Here is a 17,700-nt window from a genome sequence, read left to right as displayed (position 1 = left end):
GCAGTTAGGATTGTTCCCGGTTTGTGAGGGGATCGGTAGTTGAGGAAGACGTGGCCTCGGGTGTACGGACATTTCGGGTTCCATGACCGCCTATCTTGGGCGCACGATCCTTTATGGGTGACATGTTGTTGGAGAAACTTCGGGCGCACGATCTAGTTATGTATCGTGCGTCGTGTCCCTTAAATCTCACGGACCCAGGTGTTACAAGGTATCCGGGTCAACTACCCGAGTCGGGTGGGATCCTCGGCTCGGATGGACCCTCAGCTCGGGATGATTGATGAGTGCCAAATATTGTATATATTGAACCCCTTAATTCACATTTGTTAAACCTTTAGTTTTGTTATTTTTTAATGTTTTTTGTTAGTTTTTGTATTTTTGGTATTTTGCAGATCATGGAGAGAAAACGGTAGTTTTAAAGTGAAAAATACAAAGTTTGAAAGTAAAAATCGGATTGGATTAAATTTCAGGTTCTGCACAAGTCATAGTATTTTGATCATAACTTTTAGCTCCAGTATCGGATTGAAGTGAAACTAGCGGCGTTGGAAAGCTAATTCAAAATGCTACAAATCATCGTGAAATATAATTTTCCAAATTCGAATGTTTGCTACGTCATAAATGTCCCGCAATATAAGAGCGTGAATTTCCTTATTACTGGCGGCTTCAGACACTCCAAACCCTAGTATTCTTTTCTCTTATTAGGTTTTTTTAAGGGTAGATGTGTTATTTTGAAAATATGGCCTTAAACCCTAGCGTTCTTTTCTCCTATTAGGGTTTAGAGGGGTAGAGGTGTCATTTTGTAAAAGTTGGGTTTAACCTAATCTTCTGCTATAAATACCCCATGCTAGGCACCACTTCGGACACGAATCCCAACATTGTACATAACATGCAGCTGGGTTCTTTGGCTTCTATTCCTTGTAAGTTTTTATTTTTATGTTCTTAATAAAATTTATTATTTTCTTTTTAGTGATGAGTAGCTAATTTTTCAACTAAGGTTGAGGATAAAACCTCACCTTTGAAGAGCAACAATATTTTCATGAGAGTTTATGCTATCCGATTTTATTAGATTTAATATTTTCAATGTTCTACTTCTTTTCAATTATTGAGATGATTTCTTGGATATCTATTGTGATTTCCGGATACATGTGATGATTTGAGAATAGTCTCATTTAATTGATTGCTTGGATTTTTTTTCATTTATTAAACATTGAATATTCATTGTGTTTCGTTCTACAGATACATTTGATGATTCGGTTTAAACCGGATATCTTTTGTGATTTGTGCAAAGAAAGGATTCATTGAATGATTTAATTAATTTTTGAAGCATAGTAGAACATTCATAAGATTTTTACGGTGAGAACTTCGGATATGAATTGACGAGCATGATAATATGTTGCTGTGATTTGGTGGGTGTGGATTCTAAAACCTTAGTACATTTTATTTTATTTTATTTTATTTTTTCATTATTCACAAAATTTGGAACTAGGTTAAGATAGAATTAGTTTAAATATAAATTAATTTTCGCAGCACAATTCCCTGTGGATACAATCTTGCACTTGTACATACACTATATTGCAAACGATTCGTGCACTTGCGAGTATTAAAATTTGCACATCAATGATCTGTGGCTCGGATGAGATCCTCGACTCCGATGGATCATCAGCTCGGAATGCACCCTTGGCTCGGGATGGTATCTCGCGTACTCGGGTGTTACAAAGTATCCGGGTCAACTACCCGAGTCGGGTGGGATCCTCGGCTCGGATGGACCCTCAGCTCGGGATGATCTCTCATACTCGGGTGTTACAAGGTATCCGGGTCAACTACCCGAGTTGGGTGGGATCCTCGGTTCGGATGGACCCTCAGCTTGGGATGGTATCTCGCGTACTCGGGTGTTACAAGGTATCCGGGTCAACTACCCGAGTCAGGTGGTCGGGGTGGTCGGGTCGGTTGGGCCCAAATGATTTTGATGGGCTTTGATAAACTAATATTTTCCCTAACAGTTACCCTCCAATTCTCTTATGCAAATTTTGTGTGTAAGGGAATTTAGGAACAATTAAGCGGCCTTAACTTACTGCGGATTCCAATTGAGTTGGGTGCATGTTACCGGGAAGGTTCCAATTTTTCAGTCGTTACTTCACCCGAAGAGTGTCGGTCCGGAGGCCTTTGGAAGTCATCTTTGGAAAAATCCCGCACTTTTTCAAATTCTAAATTTCAAATTTGCTCTCACATTCAAAATCTCGGGTTTCGGCCAACCAGACTAAGCTTTCGGTTCGGCCACGGGCCCACACAGTCTCGGGTGCATGCCCACAACAGGTGACTTGATGGGTGTTGACTGAACTAACTGATTCCCAAAAAGGCAAAGAGCATCTTTTACGGAGCTTAATGTATCTCAGGCTCAGAAGATAGTGTTAGATGCATAACTGTATGCCGCTAAGACTGAGAAGGAACAAACTGTGGCCGGGAAGCAAGATGTAATCAAGCTGTTATAGAGTGCTGAAGACCGACATAAAAGATTTCGAAGGAGTTCCTTCCTGGTTAGTATACCTGATGAGGTGGCATCTGAACTCACCAACTGGGTCGAGGGTTCTTCTCGGATATTCCAGTGTTGAAGCGAGCGGGCCCCTAACTCTTGGCGTGGCAAATTCGTTCCCGACTTTTGGGCCCCCAACTGATAGTATTGGGAGCAATTGTGAAGAAGAATTGGACAACTTGTAAAGTGAATATTTCTCTCTAATGAAATTTAGATGCTGTTAAGACTGCTTGAGAGGAAGCCGATCTGGAAAAGGAACAAGTCATAACTGGGAAGAAAGCAGTTCTTCCTGCCACGGAATTCGACCGTGGATCTGGTACAGTAGAGTCCGAGCATGAATCCGCGGATGGAGACTCACCTGGGAGTTCCCTTTTGTAATTTTTGTTTTCGAATTTTGGTGAACTTTGAATAACTTTTCCTAGCCCCCTTCCTTTGGTTGCGTCTCTTTTGAGGTGTGTGCTTCAAATGAGGATTGCCAAGCAACCGACCGAGGCCATAGCTCGGGAAACCGTTCTTGAAGTTCATATTGAGGGCTCTCCCAAGGCTATGCGAGATTTGAGCCCAATAATGATTTTGCCCAATTTCTGCATAACAGAAGAAACTGCAGAGGAACATGTGTCCAGAGGGGGGGGGGGGCAGAACTCTAACTCTCCTCGGGAGGTTGATGGGTTGTTCATCAATCGATTGCTTCTCGTCGAGTGAAGATTGCCGCACAGAAGAGCGAGAATGCTGACAAGGAGAGTGTCATGACCGGTGAGGCTGCAAAGAGGCCTCGGCCCGCCAGGGGCAAGCTTGTGCTTGGTTTTATAGGCCAAGCAAAGAGTGTATTCAGCCATCAAGAGTATGAATTTCTGGAGGAGCATGTATCCACAAGGGATGCTCTTAGTGTCGAGCATGTCCCAGAAGAATCTATGTTTTATGCCGAGATGAAATCTTTGTTTTCTCAGTCTTTTCGTTCGTTGTCAAGTTGGCTGTGTTGTGGGGGATCTTGAAAGTTCATAAATGTTAATCCCTCATTGGAGGCTTGAGTGACCCAGATGCAGGTTCGCACCTGAAGTAGAGCAGCTGAAGAAAGATGTCTAGGCTCGAGACCAAGAACTGAGTGTTTCGGTTTGACTGAGAGACTTGGGATCGGGAGCTCAAGGTTAGTTGAAAACAGCGAGTAAAATTGCAAGGCCGACATTTGACTGAGTTGTCTGAGTTATTCCCGAGGGTGTTGATTATTTGACCGTGTACCTTACAATCCGAGGAAGGTAGCTCGTATATGTGACCGAGTTGTCTTTCAAACCAGTTGTATTTGAATCATTACCGAGGGAGATAATCAGAATGACTTAGTTGCCTTCCTGAACCGATTGTATTTCAAACTGAGGGAGACAACACTTTGAGTTGAACCGAGTCACCCCCCGTGTTACCGAGGGACATGATCTGGGTGTGTGTTCCGAGCCGGTTGTATTTCAAACCGAGGAAGACAACACTTTGAGTTGATCTGGTTTGAGTTGAACCGAGTCACCCCTCGTGTTACCGAGGGACATGATCGGGTGTGTGTTCCGAGCCGGTTGTGTTTCAAACTGAGGGAGACAACACTGTAAGTTGATCTGGTTTGAGTTGAACTAAGTCACCCCCCACTGTTACCGAGGGACATGATCGGGGTGTGTTGTAGGGGTTGCCTCCCCGTATGGTTTGTGCCGGAGCAGGACCCCTGAAATTTGTTTAGAACAAATGTATATACATTGAATAGTGATTCATACCTGATAGACTGATTTTCCAAACAGCTGTGGTTGTTGGCGTTGCAACACAGAAATAGCACGTTGAAAGCACAATTGTTGTTGATTTGACCTGGTTTGAGTTGATTTGATCTGGTTTGAGTTGAACCGAGTCACCCCCCATTGTTACCGAGGGACATGATCGGGGTGTGTGTTCCGAGTCGGCTGTGTTTTAAACCGAGGGAGACAACACTTTGAGTTGATCTGGTTTGAGTTGATTTGATCTGGTTTGAGTTGAACCGAGTCACCCCCCACTTTTACCGAGGGACATGATCGAGGTGTGTGTTCCGAGCCGACTGTGTTTCAAACCGAGGGAGACAACACTTTGAGTTAATCTGGTTTGAGTTGATTTGATCTGGTTTGAGGCATACGGCGACTCGGGGCTTATGGCAGCTTGTTGGTGCTCGAGTCATGCCGAGTCAACTCGAGGCATGCCGAGACTTTTGTCTTTTTCTCCTCTTGAGCTTTTCAGTGGAGTCCCTGTATTAGCACATCACAAGGAGACGAATAGATCAAAAACATGAGTTTGGAAGAGATGCTTTGAGTGTTGATCGATTCTTGTGAGGCTTCTATCTGTCACCGAGAGAGACGGTGTTAAAGCTCCTTTGCATGTTGCGCAATCTCAGGGTAATGTGGCTTTTTGCTACTGTGATGTACCCCTCATCGTTGCGACATAGAATTCAAAAGGTTTTTTTTTTTGGCCTGGCCATGTTTTGCTCATGAGTGGGTATTTTTTCGGAATTTTCTGATCTCACTTGATAGAGTCCCTTGGCCTGAAATATTAGCCTCGCCAGTGTCTAAGCGGCACATATGTATGCATATATGTACAGAGTCTAGCAACTAACAATTAACACAAAGTATGCAAAATTGCACCGAGATTCAATCCTGCGACTTGATATAGTCTTTTGTTTCACTTTTCTATTTCACCGGGTAGGTACCCCCAACTTTTATACTTGGCTGATTTTTAGCAAAGTATGAAAATTTTAGGATATTTGTTTTGTACTACCGGAGGAAAAGTTTGTGGGTACCCCCCAATTTTTAGACTTGATGTGTAATCATTTTTGCAATGAGAAGTTAATTTTAAATTTCACTGATCAATGCATGAGTTATATATTTGACTGTTTAAAAATTTATGACTAGGCTAGCATAAACGAAAAATGCAAAGAGTGAGCTTATCTCAATATTCTGATGAAGTTTCATTGGGGCTTCACAAAGGAGAACTTTGAAATGTCTATCAGATTGGATCCTTGGGAAATTAGACCCTCGGTCGAATTGGACCATTCGGGAAAATTGGACCCTTGGTTGGATTTGAGCCTCGATCAGATTGCTCCCTTGGCTCAGAATTTATCTTCGACTCGAATTTTATCCTCAGCTCAGATTGGAGCCTTGATCAAATTAGACCCTCGGTCAAATTGGACTTTAGGCTCGGAATGTATCTTTGGCTCGAATGCACCCTCGGCTTGGGATGATCGGATTGAAACTTTACTTTGGAATGCTTTCTTGGCTCGGAATGATCTACTCGGATGAGATCCTCGACTCGGATGGAATCTTCGGCTCGGACTGCACCCTCAGCTCGGGATGATCTACTTGGATGAGATCCTCGACTAGGATGGGATCTTTGGCTCGGGGTGCACCCTCGACTCGAGATGATCCGCGACTCGGATCGGATCCTCGGCATCAATGCCAGCTCCAGCTGAAAGCTTGGTATAAGATCAAATAGCCAAAACCTTTGGCCCATTGTTAGAGCAATTCTTATCTATAGCCCAGATCTAGAAGATCCAAAAATCAAGCTCCCTAAAAATCAACCTTCACCGAGTTCTTCCATATGGTCCTCCTTTGCAACACAACAAAGAAAAAGACACAACCCGACTTTCGAACTGAGTGCCAAGTTCTTCTTTGCCGAGTTCAACTCTAACCACAGTTACTCTTGTGACTGCGGTCCCGTTTTGTTCTAGCCAGTGGCGTGCAGTGACATCTGCGAAAGAAAAAACAGCTTGAGGAGCCAAGCCACCCATGGAATAAACTTCACAATTCTGGGAACGGAACTCATCAGCATCGTTGGACAAGATCTCAGGGTCTGCAAATCGGACCCATTAACCGTCGTCATGACCTTTTGTTCCATAGAACAAGTCATGGTGTAAAGGGCTGGTTCTTCAAAGGAAGATTAGACTGGAGCTGAAATCTGAGCTCCAAACGACCTTCTGGGAGAGAACGGATGGGGTGATGGGTCCTCTGAGCTAACGGCCGAGGGATGCACCCTTATTTCCCCGATCCAAAATCTGACCCGAGGAGGTGACGTTCTAGGAGTCGGTCTAACCCGCGGGGCCGGTTCGGACCAGAATGAGTTTTTTTTTAGAATAGTTACTGTACCTAGCACATTTGGGTTAAGAAACCCTACTAGAGCCCATGTGGATGTGGTGAGCCCAATAGCTTGGTGAGGAACTATCACAGTGCGGACTCCCAGTGAAAACGAACACAAACTGGGTTTGTACAAATACAAATCTGCAACTATACAACAACGATCTCGCTCGGTTGGATGCAAATTGGAGATGTGTCTATGGATCTCTGTGAAAGAAGAGACAGTTCACCAGAACCTTCAAGCCCATCATGACCCACGACGAGCAGGAGCCCTTCATAGCCAGCCTCTGTTTCATAGGCCTTCCGTCCACCACCAGCAACGCCGTTCTCCACTGGAAGTCTACGGATAATCGTAATGATAGTATAGGTTAGCACTACCGACTAAGGTGGTTTGTTGAGTCCATAGGGAACTGTGTGTAGCCCCTGGTCCGAGCGACATTTACCCGGGCCTTTTACTCGATCTTGGGGAACACGTTTTGGAGGAAGCTATCCATGCGGGTCGATTCGTGAGCCCGAGGGCTTCGGTAGCTTGGGTGAGAGTGACACCATGGGTGTCGGCTTGGTCCGAATCTGATGGCCACATCAAGGTTGCCGGTGTCGTCAGCCTGGGGAGGGAGCCGACGTGTAGAAGAGGTGAGCTGAGTATTCTCTGAAGGGGAACCACGAAACTGGCTGGGTTCTTTTTTGTTGGACCGACCCATTGGGGCTGTTGGACAGAACTTGTTCGGGTCAAGAAGCCCTACCCGAGACCACTTTCGACTTTGCATCTCTTTCCTTCCTGCATGACGCACCGCCGCCACCCATCTCCTAATGTTCACCCGGCACTGCCATCTCTAGCCACTGGCCCACTACCTTTTGTCATGAGTGTTTGAAATGGTTGTATGATCGCACCCATATGGATCTGTGTTTGAAACTGCAGAGATAAGACCAGCACTGGCTCAAATAAGTTGGATGCCCTTCTGGGTTATGCGGGCTTCAGCAAGTTGCGGACTCACATGCCCACAGAGTTGATCAACAATTTGGTGTTTATGAATTCAGAATCACAGATTCATAACTGCAAATCATTTGGCGAAGGTCAGCATCACTCTGGTGTGGTTGAATGCAGATTTGAGATGTATAAGCGTAGATCTATATAAATCCATCACATATGAGTGTAGATCTGTTCGGATCCAGATTTGGCCAGTAGGATATGTACGCTCTAAGGGTCCGAGAAGAAAACCCATCAGCCAGTATTAGCTGTAATTTTCAGAGATGAAAACTGTCGTTCCATAGACGTAGTCACCATTGTGGATTTCTTTTTTGCAAGAAACAATTTGTCGTTCCCACAGACGGCGCCAAACTGTTAATACAGTTTCCAGCATGGTGACGTGTCGGATGATGATTTGCCTGAAGATTCGCCTTGTTCTTTATGATCTGCAAAATAATGAACATTGCGTCGGGGGTGCCGACGATCCCCCTCCGATGCTTAAGTCAGATGATAGTTTGAATATGAGCAGAGTAATTTTTAGAAGCATAGAATGCACCTCTATATCTGAAGAGATTCTGGTATTTATAGAGATTGAAGAGCAATTAGGATTGTTCCCGGTTTGTGAGGGGATCGGTAGTTGAGGAAGACGTGGCCTCGGGCGCACGGACATTTCGGGTTCCATGACCGCCTATCTTGGGCGCACGATCCTTTATGGGTGACATGTTGTTGGAAAAACTTCGGGCGCACGATCTAATTATGTATCGTGCGTCGTGTCCCTTAAATCTCACGGACTCGGGTGTTACAAGGTATTCGGGTCAACTACCCGAGTCGGGTGGGATCCTCGGCTCGGATGGACCCTCAGCTCAGGATGATTTGTGGCTCGGATGAGATCCTCGACTCGGATGGATCATCGGCTCGGAATGCACCCTTGGCTCGGGATGGTATCTCGCGTACTCGGGTGTTACAAAGTATCCGGGTCAACTACCCGAGTCGGGTGGGATCCTCGGCTCGGATGGACCCTCAGCTAGGGATGATCTCGTGTACTCGGGTGTTACAAGGTATCCGGGTCAACTACCCGAGTCGGGTGGGATCCTCGGCTCGGATGGACCCTCAGCTAGGGATGATCTCGTGTACTCGGGTGTTACAAGGTATCCGAGTCAACTACCCGAGTCGGGTGGGATCTTCGACTCGGATGGACCCTCAGCTCGGGATGGTATCTCGCGTACTCAGGTTTTACAAGGTATCTGGGTCAACTACCCGAGTCGGGTGGTCGGGTCGGTTAAACCGGTTGGGCCCAAATAATTTTGATGGGTTTTGATAAACTAATATTTTCCCTAACAGATTCTATTGCCTTTCAAGTTAGTAAAAAGCAAGACTCGATCTGTAAGATATTCCTCCAAGCTTATTCTTTCGACATGCTGATGCTGGGCATAGGTATGACTCACCCAATGCCAAGTGCGTATCAGAGGTGGCCAAGTGAATTCAATTCTCCTGGAATCTCTTGTTCCCGCGTCCGTCCCTCTTTGCACCTATTCGCTTTAGCAAACCCATACTCTCTGCACACCGTTCGATGTCCTAATCATGTCAAAGTCATTGAATCACACGGATATATACGATCTGATGTACGTACCCGTGTTGGAATATGGCCTTCTAGAGGGACCAATTACAATACGCTTGAACAACCGGCTCTTCTCTTTTTGAGAGTCCACCGGCTCTTCTTTATTCATGTAATATTCGTTTGGAATCCCGAATCCCAAATAAACTGCCACGCTTCACGTTCACGCGGTTTATTACTATAAATAGTAAATACCCTCCTCGTGGTGCTCACTTGGTAGCAACAATTGTTTTCGAGAAACCACAGAGAATGGCTGGAATCGTGGCGGTTTTCGACTTCGACAAGACGATCATCGACTGCGATAGCGACAACTGGGTGGTGGACGAGCTGGGCGCCACCGACTTGTTCAATGATCTTCTCCCCACCATGCCTTGGAACTCTCTCATGGTATGCTTTTGTTCGCGGTTTAATTCCCTGTTTTACGTGCTTTTTGTTCGTGTTAATGCATGTTGTTGATTTTGAATTTAATTTGTCGCCGTATTAATTTTACAGGATAGGATGATGAAGGAGCTCCATGCACAGGGGAAAACCACCGAGGACGTTGTAGAAGTTCTCAAACGGATACCGATACACCCTAGAATCGTCGCCGCCATTAAAGCAGCCCATGCTTTAGGGTATATCTCTCTCTCTCTCTCTCTCTCTCTCTCTATATATATATATATATATACATCTCTGTTTCTTTTGAGGGTTTTTCAGGAACCGAAAGATTTATGGTGGCAATTAATGGAATTAATTCGCTTTAATTTTCAGGTGTGAATTGAGGGTTGTAAGCGATGCAAACCTGTTTTTCATTGAGACGATTTTGAATCATCTTGGACTGAGGGATTATTTTTCGGAGATTAATACGAACCCGAGCTTTGTGGATGAGGAAGGGAGGCTGAGGATATTCCCCTACCATGATTTCCACAAATCTCCTCATGGCTGCAGTCTCTGCCCCCCAAACATGTGCAAGGTATATATATATGTTTAGAGAATAATTAATCAAATTATTTAATTTTTTACAGGACACCATCTTGTTTACAATTTGAGAAAGTTGTTGAAATCGAATCTGGGTAGTCATGCACCAAACTTCTCTTCTAGAGTAATCCGATTGCTTTTAATGTTAATTACTCACTGAAATTGATATCCACGTGGCTCATTTTAAGGAAAGCGACGTGGATCAATCAATTAATATTTGAATTGGGTCCAAATATTGGAACATATTATTAATAAATTACGCAATCTTAATAATTTGTTTGTCTTTAGTAATCTGATTTTTTGGATGCTTTGTGGAAAACAGGGTCTGATCATTGAAAGAATACAAGCCTCTGTAGCAGAGGAGGGGAAGAAGAAGTTCATCTACCTTGGAGATGGCAGCGGAGACTATTGCCCAAGCTTGAAACTCAGGGATGGAGACTATGTGATGCCAAGGAAGAATTTCCCAATGTGGGAGATAATCTGCAAACACCCATTGCTTATTAAGGCGGAAATCCATGAGTGGATAGACGAGGAAGACTTTGAGCGCATTTTGCTGGGCCTTGTCAACAAAATCTCCATTGAAGAAAAGTCGGTGTTCACATCAGCAGCCGACTGCATGTTGCAAAATATATCTATTTCTGCTCATGAGGCCCTTCCTCAAGCGCTCCCTGTTCGTCTATAGTACGTAGCTTCAAGGTTGAATGTTGGCAAACGCCATGACCAGTAATTTGACAGGGTTTTTGTTTCTTTCTTTGCTTAAAAGAAGTTTGTAATTTCGTCGTGTTCTTATTAATCAAGACTGGATGACTAAGAACTATATATCCGTTTGCTTAAACTTCTGTAAAAATCGTAAGCTTACAGAGGCTATAGTTATTAAATCTCTACTTTAGAGCATCTCATCTTCTTGTTCTTCGATCTCCTTTTCATCTTCTTCCCTCCGTTAAAAAAAAAAGAAAGAATGAAGACAGATCAAATTCCAGACTCAAATCAAGACGAACAATTTCGCACAACAATCAAAACCCAGACGCAATTTCGCAAAACAATCAAAACCCAGATGCAATTTCGCACAACAATCAAAACCCAGAAAATGAGAAGGACTTTACCCAGGTACAAGAGTTTGAAGCAGTAGCCTCTATCAAAACCACTTCCACCGTGTTCTTTCTCTTTCTGGTAATTGATGAATAGCAAGAACCCATTCAACTTGATTCTTGATACGTTACCAAGCAATCTCAACGGGCAGGCACAATGCAACCCGCCTTTGGCCTTTCTCCTTCCTTCTCCACTTCTTCCCAATTGCAAAATCAGATCCATCAAATTATCAAATACGGTCTATATCCATCCTTAATTTGCCGTACGTTTGTTATTGTGTGCGAGAGAGAGAGAGAGTGAGGAGGGAGGGGGAGAGAGATAATAATATATATATATTTTTTTCTTATATAAGTATTGCAAAAGCAAATTACCAGGTACAAAGAATATAAAAACAAAAATAAGCTAGCTAACAACTCAATAACCTAATTAAAATAGACTACATGCACCGCGTAGCTTAAAAACAAACACAGAAATGTGGAAGTCACTTGGGAATGCAGCTTATGAAAGCTACTACCCACAAAGAATGATAGAATTATTAGGAATAAGAAAACCCCTAAATACTTAGATCTAGTCCAACTTCCAAGAAAACCGAACAGACTAAGAAGAGAAAGAACAACGAAAACAAGATCTTCAACATAGACAAAGAGTTTGAAGCCTTAACGGTTCAGGTTAAGTTGTAAACAATAACACAACGACACCCAACAGAAATACACAAAAAATAACAGAAAAAGATTGACCACCAAACTCAGAAATCAGCAACTTCAAAGGCGGAGAAGGTGCAATCATGAAAATGCATGAGATCCACACACCGGTGTGTGGCGGCCCGATGGAGGAGCAAGAGGCAACAAGAAGAAGTAGAGAGGCCAAAAATGACAGTGGAGAGGCGCGTTTATGGGCGAAATTGACGTAAGCTAACAGATTTAGTTTTGAAAAAACCAAATCAAAAATCAAGATAGATCCGTGCGGTGGAGGCGACTATGAGGGTCGGAGGAGGATGCACGCCGGCAGTAAATTAAAGAGGCTAAGGTAATGATTTTGGGGGGTTTAAGGATAAATTGCTTTAGGCGATAAATAGAACCTCGTAAAAGGTAAAAATGATTAGAGAAAACTTTAGCCAAACAGAAACAGAAAGAAGAAACATCATGAGAGAGGGAAGGATGCCGGAGAGGAGGAATGGAGTCCATGCAGGTGAAAGCAAGGTTGGCGTCTTGTTTAGGCGAGGGAGAGAGACAAGCTAGGCAAAAATCATTTCAGAGCAAATTAAGTTAGTCTTCCATGCATAGGTCCAATGACTTTGTATTCCAGGACAAAGCATATATATAAATTTTCCACTCACATTAATTCCTTGTAACTACGTTCCCTTCATTTGCCCACTTCGACTTGCCCCCTCTTTCAAGTAATGGAAGGCAAAAAATTTTGACAAATGCCATTCTTCACGTAATAATATTGGTTGCGTATAAGCATTTCGCAATATTTATGGAACCCCACTTCGATCGGTATTTTCTTGATGTGCTATACCGAATTTCTATATATATTACACTTTATGACGTACTTCTCCTAATTTTGGAACCATTTGTGCCATAAAACCTAACGACTTGGTATATTTCTAATTATATATGATAAAACTTTGGATATAACTTATCATTGGAAACCGGCTCGTAAGAAGAGGGTGCTCAAAAGTTTCGGATCATAAAATACCACACCAATCCGTAACCGACGTCCACAACAATTAACTCTATTGACATTGATCCAATAGTAACATTTTTTTTTTCTTTTAGCGGCTCTACTAATTGATTAGTATCCAAATATTACTTAATACTAAGTTCATATATAGTACCAAGACATTTTAATCCAGTTTATAGGTAATCTCTTTCATGACTCAACCACAAAGTCACAGGTCATTCGATCTCATACCCGATATGGTGGTTGACTCTGATACCAAATAATACAAATTTCAAATAAAACACGCAACTAAAAATCAACTTACAAAATAATGATACCTTAGAATTTATATACACATAATATACACGATTAAAATTATACTTAATTAATTAAGCCATGCGAAACGCATAATATGGTAACACTATATGTCATTGAATTTGATGTAGTTGTCCGACATATATGTAAGTTCAATTCCTTGACAATTAACATGATGAATATTGAAGAAATATTTGAAAAGTGAAGTCGACTACTCCACTAGCAGCAGCTTTTTTTCTTATCTTTTTGCAATTATCACTCATTTCTGTTGTTTCCTTGTCCCATTGATCATCCACACACGATCATATTCAGATCCACTCATCAAAGTGCAACCCGGCCTAATGTGACGTAACGATGGCTATATATATATAATTAATGTGAGTCCACGTACAACAGCTAATTAATATTAATTGTTCCCAATTGTATAAAGACTGATTGAACACTATCTATATATATTGCCCTTCAAGCTTTTTGGCCTTTTGGTGGCGGACCAAATTTTAGTGAAAGCCGTCGTCAAGTGAGCCGCCACAAATGTCAATACGAAAGCATCGTAGATTATTATGATCTTGATGCAGTCTAGTTTGAGATATATACAGGAGCCAAATTAGCTAGGCTAATTTAGAACATTCTCAATCGATTAGTTAGAATAGCTAATTAGTAAAATCATAAAAAAGTCATTTCATCCCATTATTTACTAAAAATGTAAAATAGATTTGTCTTAAATTTGTGTGGAGTTATACTATTCACAAATGCATCTTTTTTTAATATTTCTCTTGGGCCTCTCTCTTTCCCTTCTTTTTTCCTTTTTTTTTTTTTTTTCATCGTTATTTGTTATTATAATTAATTAGTTGTTATTTTTTACTTCTTCACATAAGAAAAAAAAAAAGTTCATATTGGCATTTACCGTATTTTTCAATTTCATTGGTGATATTAGTTTTAATCAAACTTAGTCACTACAGTATAAACAGTTCAATGATTGCAGTTCTTTCTATAGCAGGATACAGAATAGTAAGTGAACTTTAATGACAGTTAGAAACATGACTGTTGAAAAATTATTGATTTAGAAAAATAACCGTTTTAACGAAACAACTATTATAAAATATGATCGTTAGAAAAATGTTTGTATGAAGAAAGAAAAGGAACTTTCGAAAAAAAAAAAAAAAAAGGACAGTAAAAAAATACGATTAAAAATAAAAAAAAAATAAATAATAACAAAGAGAGAATATAGATAAATAATAGATAATCAAATATATGATATCTTTTAAAATTCATTAATTAAAATAGATAAAGTAAAATTTTGTTAGCTATTTTGCATATTAAAATGCATAAACCATTGAAAATGTTCCTCGTATAAAATAAGTTTAAGGGTCCCTAGCTTGTTGCATGTATATTATAAACTCAAGAGGTTTTTGATATATTGATTAAAGTGCATCGATAAACATATTAATGGACATCTTTGCTTCACCTCGTTGGATGACCGTTGGATTATTTTACTTATTTTATTTTATTTTTATTTTTATTTTGAGTTAAGTGGACAATATTTTGGATCATGAGTTTTATTGGCAGTATTTTTTCTGTTTTTATTTGTATTATTTGTTTCCGAGGTTAGGCTTTGATTGAATGATCGATCACCTAAAGCCCATATTGATGAAATGCGGGCCGGGCGGGACCTGTCCAGATCTAGATCTGCTTTGAAACACTTGGTCCATTAGCTGGCCAACCCAATTGTATGGCCTTAAAAGTGGCGACCCAATCTGCCCGCTGCATCACCATCTGGCCCACCTTTTTCAAGGATCAGTATGTGGGGCCCTTACAATTTTAAAAAAATTTGAAATTTTTAAATTTCTTTGAAATTAAGCCGTTTTTTACATCAAAATGACTTAGAAAATGCTGCATATTAAATATATGACATGTTACTAGTGAAATAAAATAAAAAATAAAAAAAAATCATTCCAAAAGGTTTTTTTCTTCATTTTTGAAAAGACGCTTATTTTTTACTAAATTCAAAGACAGTTTTTTGCACAAACATTTTTATTTTTTTTTCTTTCATTGTTTACATATCATATCTTTAATATGTAGCATTTTTCACGTCATTTCGATGTAAAAAAACGGTTTGATTTCAAAAAAAATTAAGAATCTCAAATTTAATTTTTTTGAAATTGTAGGGGATCCTGATTTTTTTAAAAAAAAAATAAAAAAATTTCCAGTACTTTACTAACTTGGCCTGATTGGACCTTACCATAGATCGGTGCGACAAAAAAATGGACAGTATTCAATTATAAGTCGAATGATTTATATATAAGAGAAATATATAATGCTTTCACTTTCTCTATAATGTTGTAGGTGTCTTTCAATTCTTCTGAAAAATATTATTGGGCGTATGGGTTTTTCAAGTTATAAAAAAAAAAAAAAAAAAAAAAAAAAAAAAAAAAAAAAAAAAAAAAAAATTGGGTTTCTTTTCTTTCTTTTCCCCCCCACTTCTTTTTTTTTTTTTTTTTTTTTTTGGTGGGTTTTTGGTGAAAGGGAGGGAATTTGTAGTATATATATATATATATATCTATTTTAGGGCATAAAGCTGAATAAGGGTTTTTGGGTTGGGATTATGAGATTGGAGAAATCAGCTGGGTTTGCTTTCGTTTCCAATGAAAAGGAGGTTTTGGGCCTTTTGGCCCCCTTTGTTCCTCAGGATTTTATTTTATTTTTTTTATTTTTTTTCATTTATGAGTGAAAAAGAAGGTTTAATTTGATCAGTTTGTTGTCGCACTGGCTTTGTGAAGATTTTGGCAATGCCATTCTGGTTTTTAGAGGATAGCATGGTATTTTATTTATGTGAACTGTGCTAGCTCCGTTTGTTTGGGTGTAAAAAATTTTTATATTTTTCAATATTTGGTACAATTGAAAATAATAGTCAATATAAATCATTTTCATTTTAATTAAAAAAGTCTCTTTAACTTTTGAAAAATAATTTACAGTTTTTTAAAACGTAAATCATTTTATGAATTTAAACTTCTTATTCTTACACGCATATATGTCTGTGAAATTTTGCTACTGCTGGCAATTGAAGTTTGTTAGTAGCCCGAATTTGTCACTGAAGATCCTCGAATTTCGGGATCCGGTTGCCGAAATCTGGCCAATGTAGCCGGGATTCAGCCAGTATTGCCGGAATCCAGCAACAGTGACCAGAATTTGGCAACTGTGCCAGATTTTGGCAAGTTGGCGGTCAGAATTTGGCCACTATGCCAAATTCCGGTAACTGTTGTCGGAATCTGGCCGGCCGTGACGAAATTTGTCCAGTGCTGCATGATTGCGGCCACCATTGTCGGAATTTTGTCACTGGTCATTTTTCGTCATCGGTGATTTTTTTCATAAAAGTCAAATACCAAAAAATATTTTTAGAAAAATCATTTTTCAAGAGAAATCACCGAAAAAAATGAGTTCGTTGAAAGTAGTTGCCACCTTCATGTGTATTAGGCCCTTTTCATATAATCTTGTCCCTCTCATCAATTTAATTTGGATGTCAGAAAAGTCTGTAATCCAAACTATAGCACTTGAATATTTTTCTCTGAAAACGTTTCTACAAGTCTTTCTCTAAAAAGCTAGCAATATGATTTAAAGAATACAACTTGTTTTCCCCCTTTAAGATAATGATTTTGTAGGATATATATATATATTGTCTTGCTTATTAACTTATCAAGACTAAGCTTAATAGTTTTCCTTTTCATGATGTGAGGTATATATATTCGACGGAAACCAACAAAGTACGTGGCTCATTGATTAGCAAAAGGTAGCCTTATCACAATTATTAGACCAAGTATGGATAGAGGCCGGAGTGTTTTTCTTTTATTCAGAGTATTGTTCTTGTCGAGTAAGATTTTTCCTTGATTAATGATATCTGTTATTATCAACATCTCAAGCAACCAGATACATGCGACACGACCAAACTAGAATGTAGCAGCAAGAAAGACACAGATCAACAACATGATATCTAGGCTATCATCTAAAGAGAGCACATGCTTTACTGTTTTTCATCACGTGTTGTATTAACTATAGTTAGTTAGAAGTTAATCATTGTAGTTAATTGCAACGTAGCTTAGTCCTCTAGTTTCTACAAGTTGTATAAAAGGAATACTTGATAATTATTCAATACAAGTTACAGATTTTTCCCATTCTCAATTTCCTATGTTATCTTTGTTTTTTCCTAAATCATTCGATTCTTGATAGTTATCATTATTTATCCAAAGAAAATTAAAAAATAATGGGTATATATATATTTAAGAAAATTCTCTTAGTGATTATATATGTAGTACTGTTTCCTTTAATTGGCTGGAATTTGGAGATAATTGTTATACTTATTTTGTCATTTGTCACATTTTAATGATTTATAATTATATAATTACTAATTTATTTACGAGACGGAGAATTTGCTATGCTAGTCTGAGGTGGATGC

The 17,700-nt window shown here is 40.0% G+C and overlaps 1 protein-coding gene across 1 annotated transcript; it reads left to right on the top strand.

Annotated features, from left to right (window-relative positions):
- Positions 1–9,456: 9,456 nt before the first annotated feature.
- Positions 9,457–11,022, top strand: LOC133864439 (inorganic pyrophosphatase 1-like). Its single transcript, XM_062300776.1, has 4 exons — positions 9,457–9,617; positions 9,723–9,844; positions 9,981–10,182; positions 10,510–11,022. Exons 1-4 carry the CDS (start codon positions 9,480–9,482, stop codon positions 10,867–10,869), a joined length of 822 nt encoding a protein of 273 aa, XP_062156760.1. The 5' UTR covers positions 9,457–9,479; the 3' UTR covers positions 10,870–11,022.
- Positions 11,023–17,700: the final 6,678 nt, after the last annotated feature.

Source organism: Alnus glutinosa, chromosome 3 (assembly GCF_958979055.1).
Source record: "Alnus glutinosa chromosome 3, dhAlnGlut1.1, whole genome shotgun sequence".
Lineage (NCBI taxonomy): Eukaryota > Viridiplantae > Streptophyta > Magnoliopsida > Fagales > Betulaceae > Alnus > Alnus glutinosa.
The sequence above is the reverse complement of the archived record's forward strand: the minus strand, read 5'-3'. Positions and strand labels throughout refer to the sequence as shown.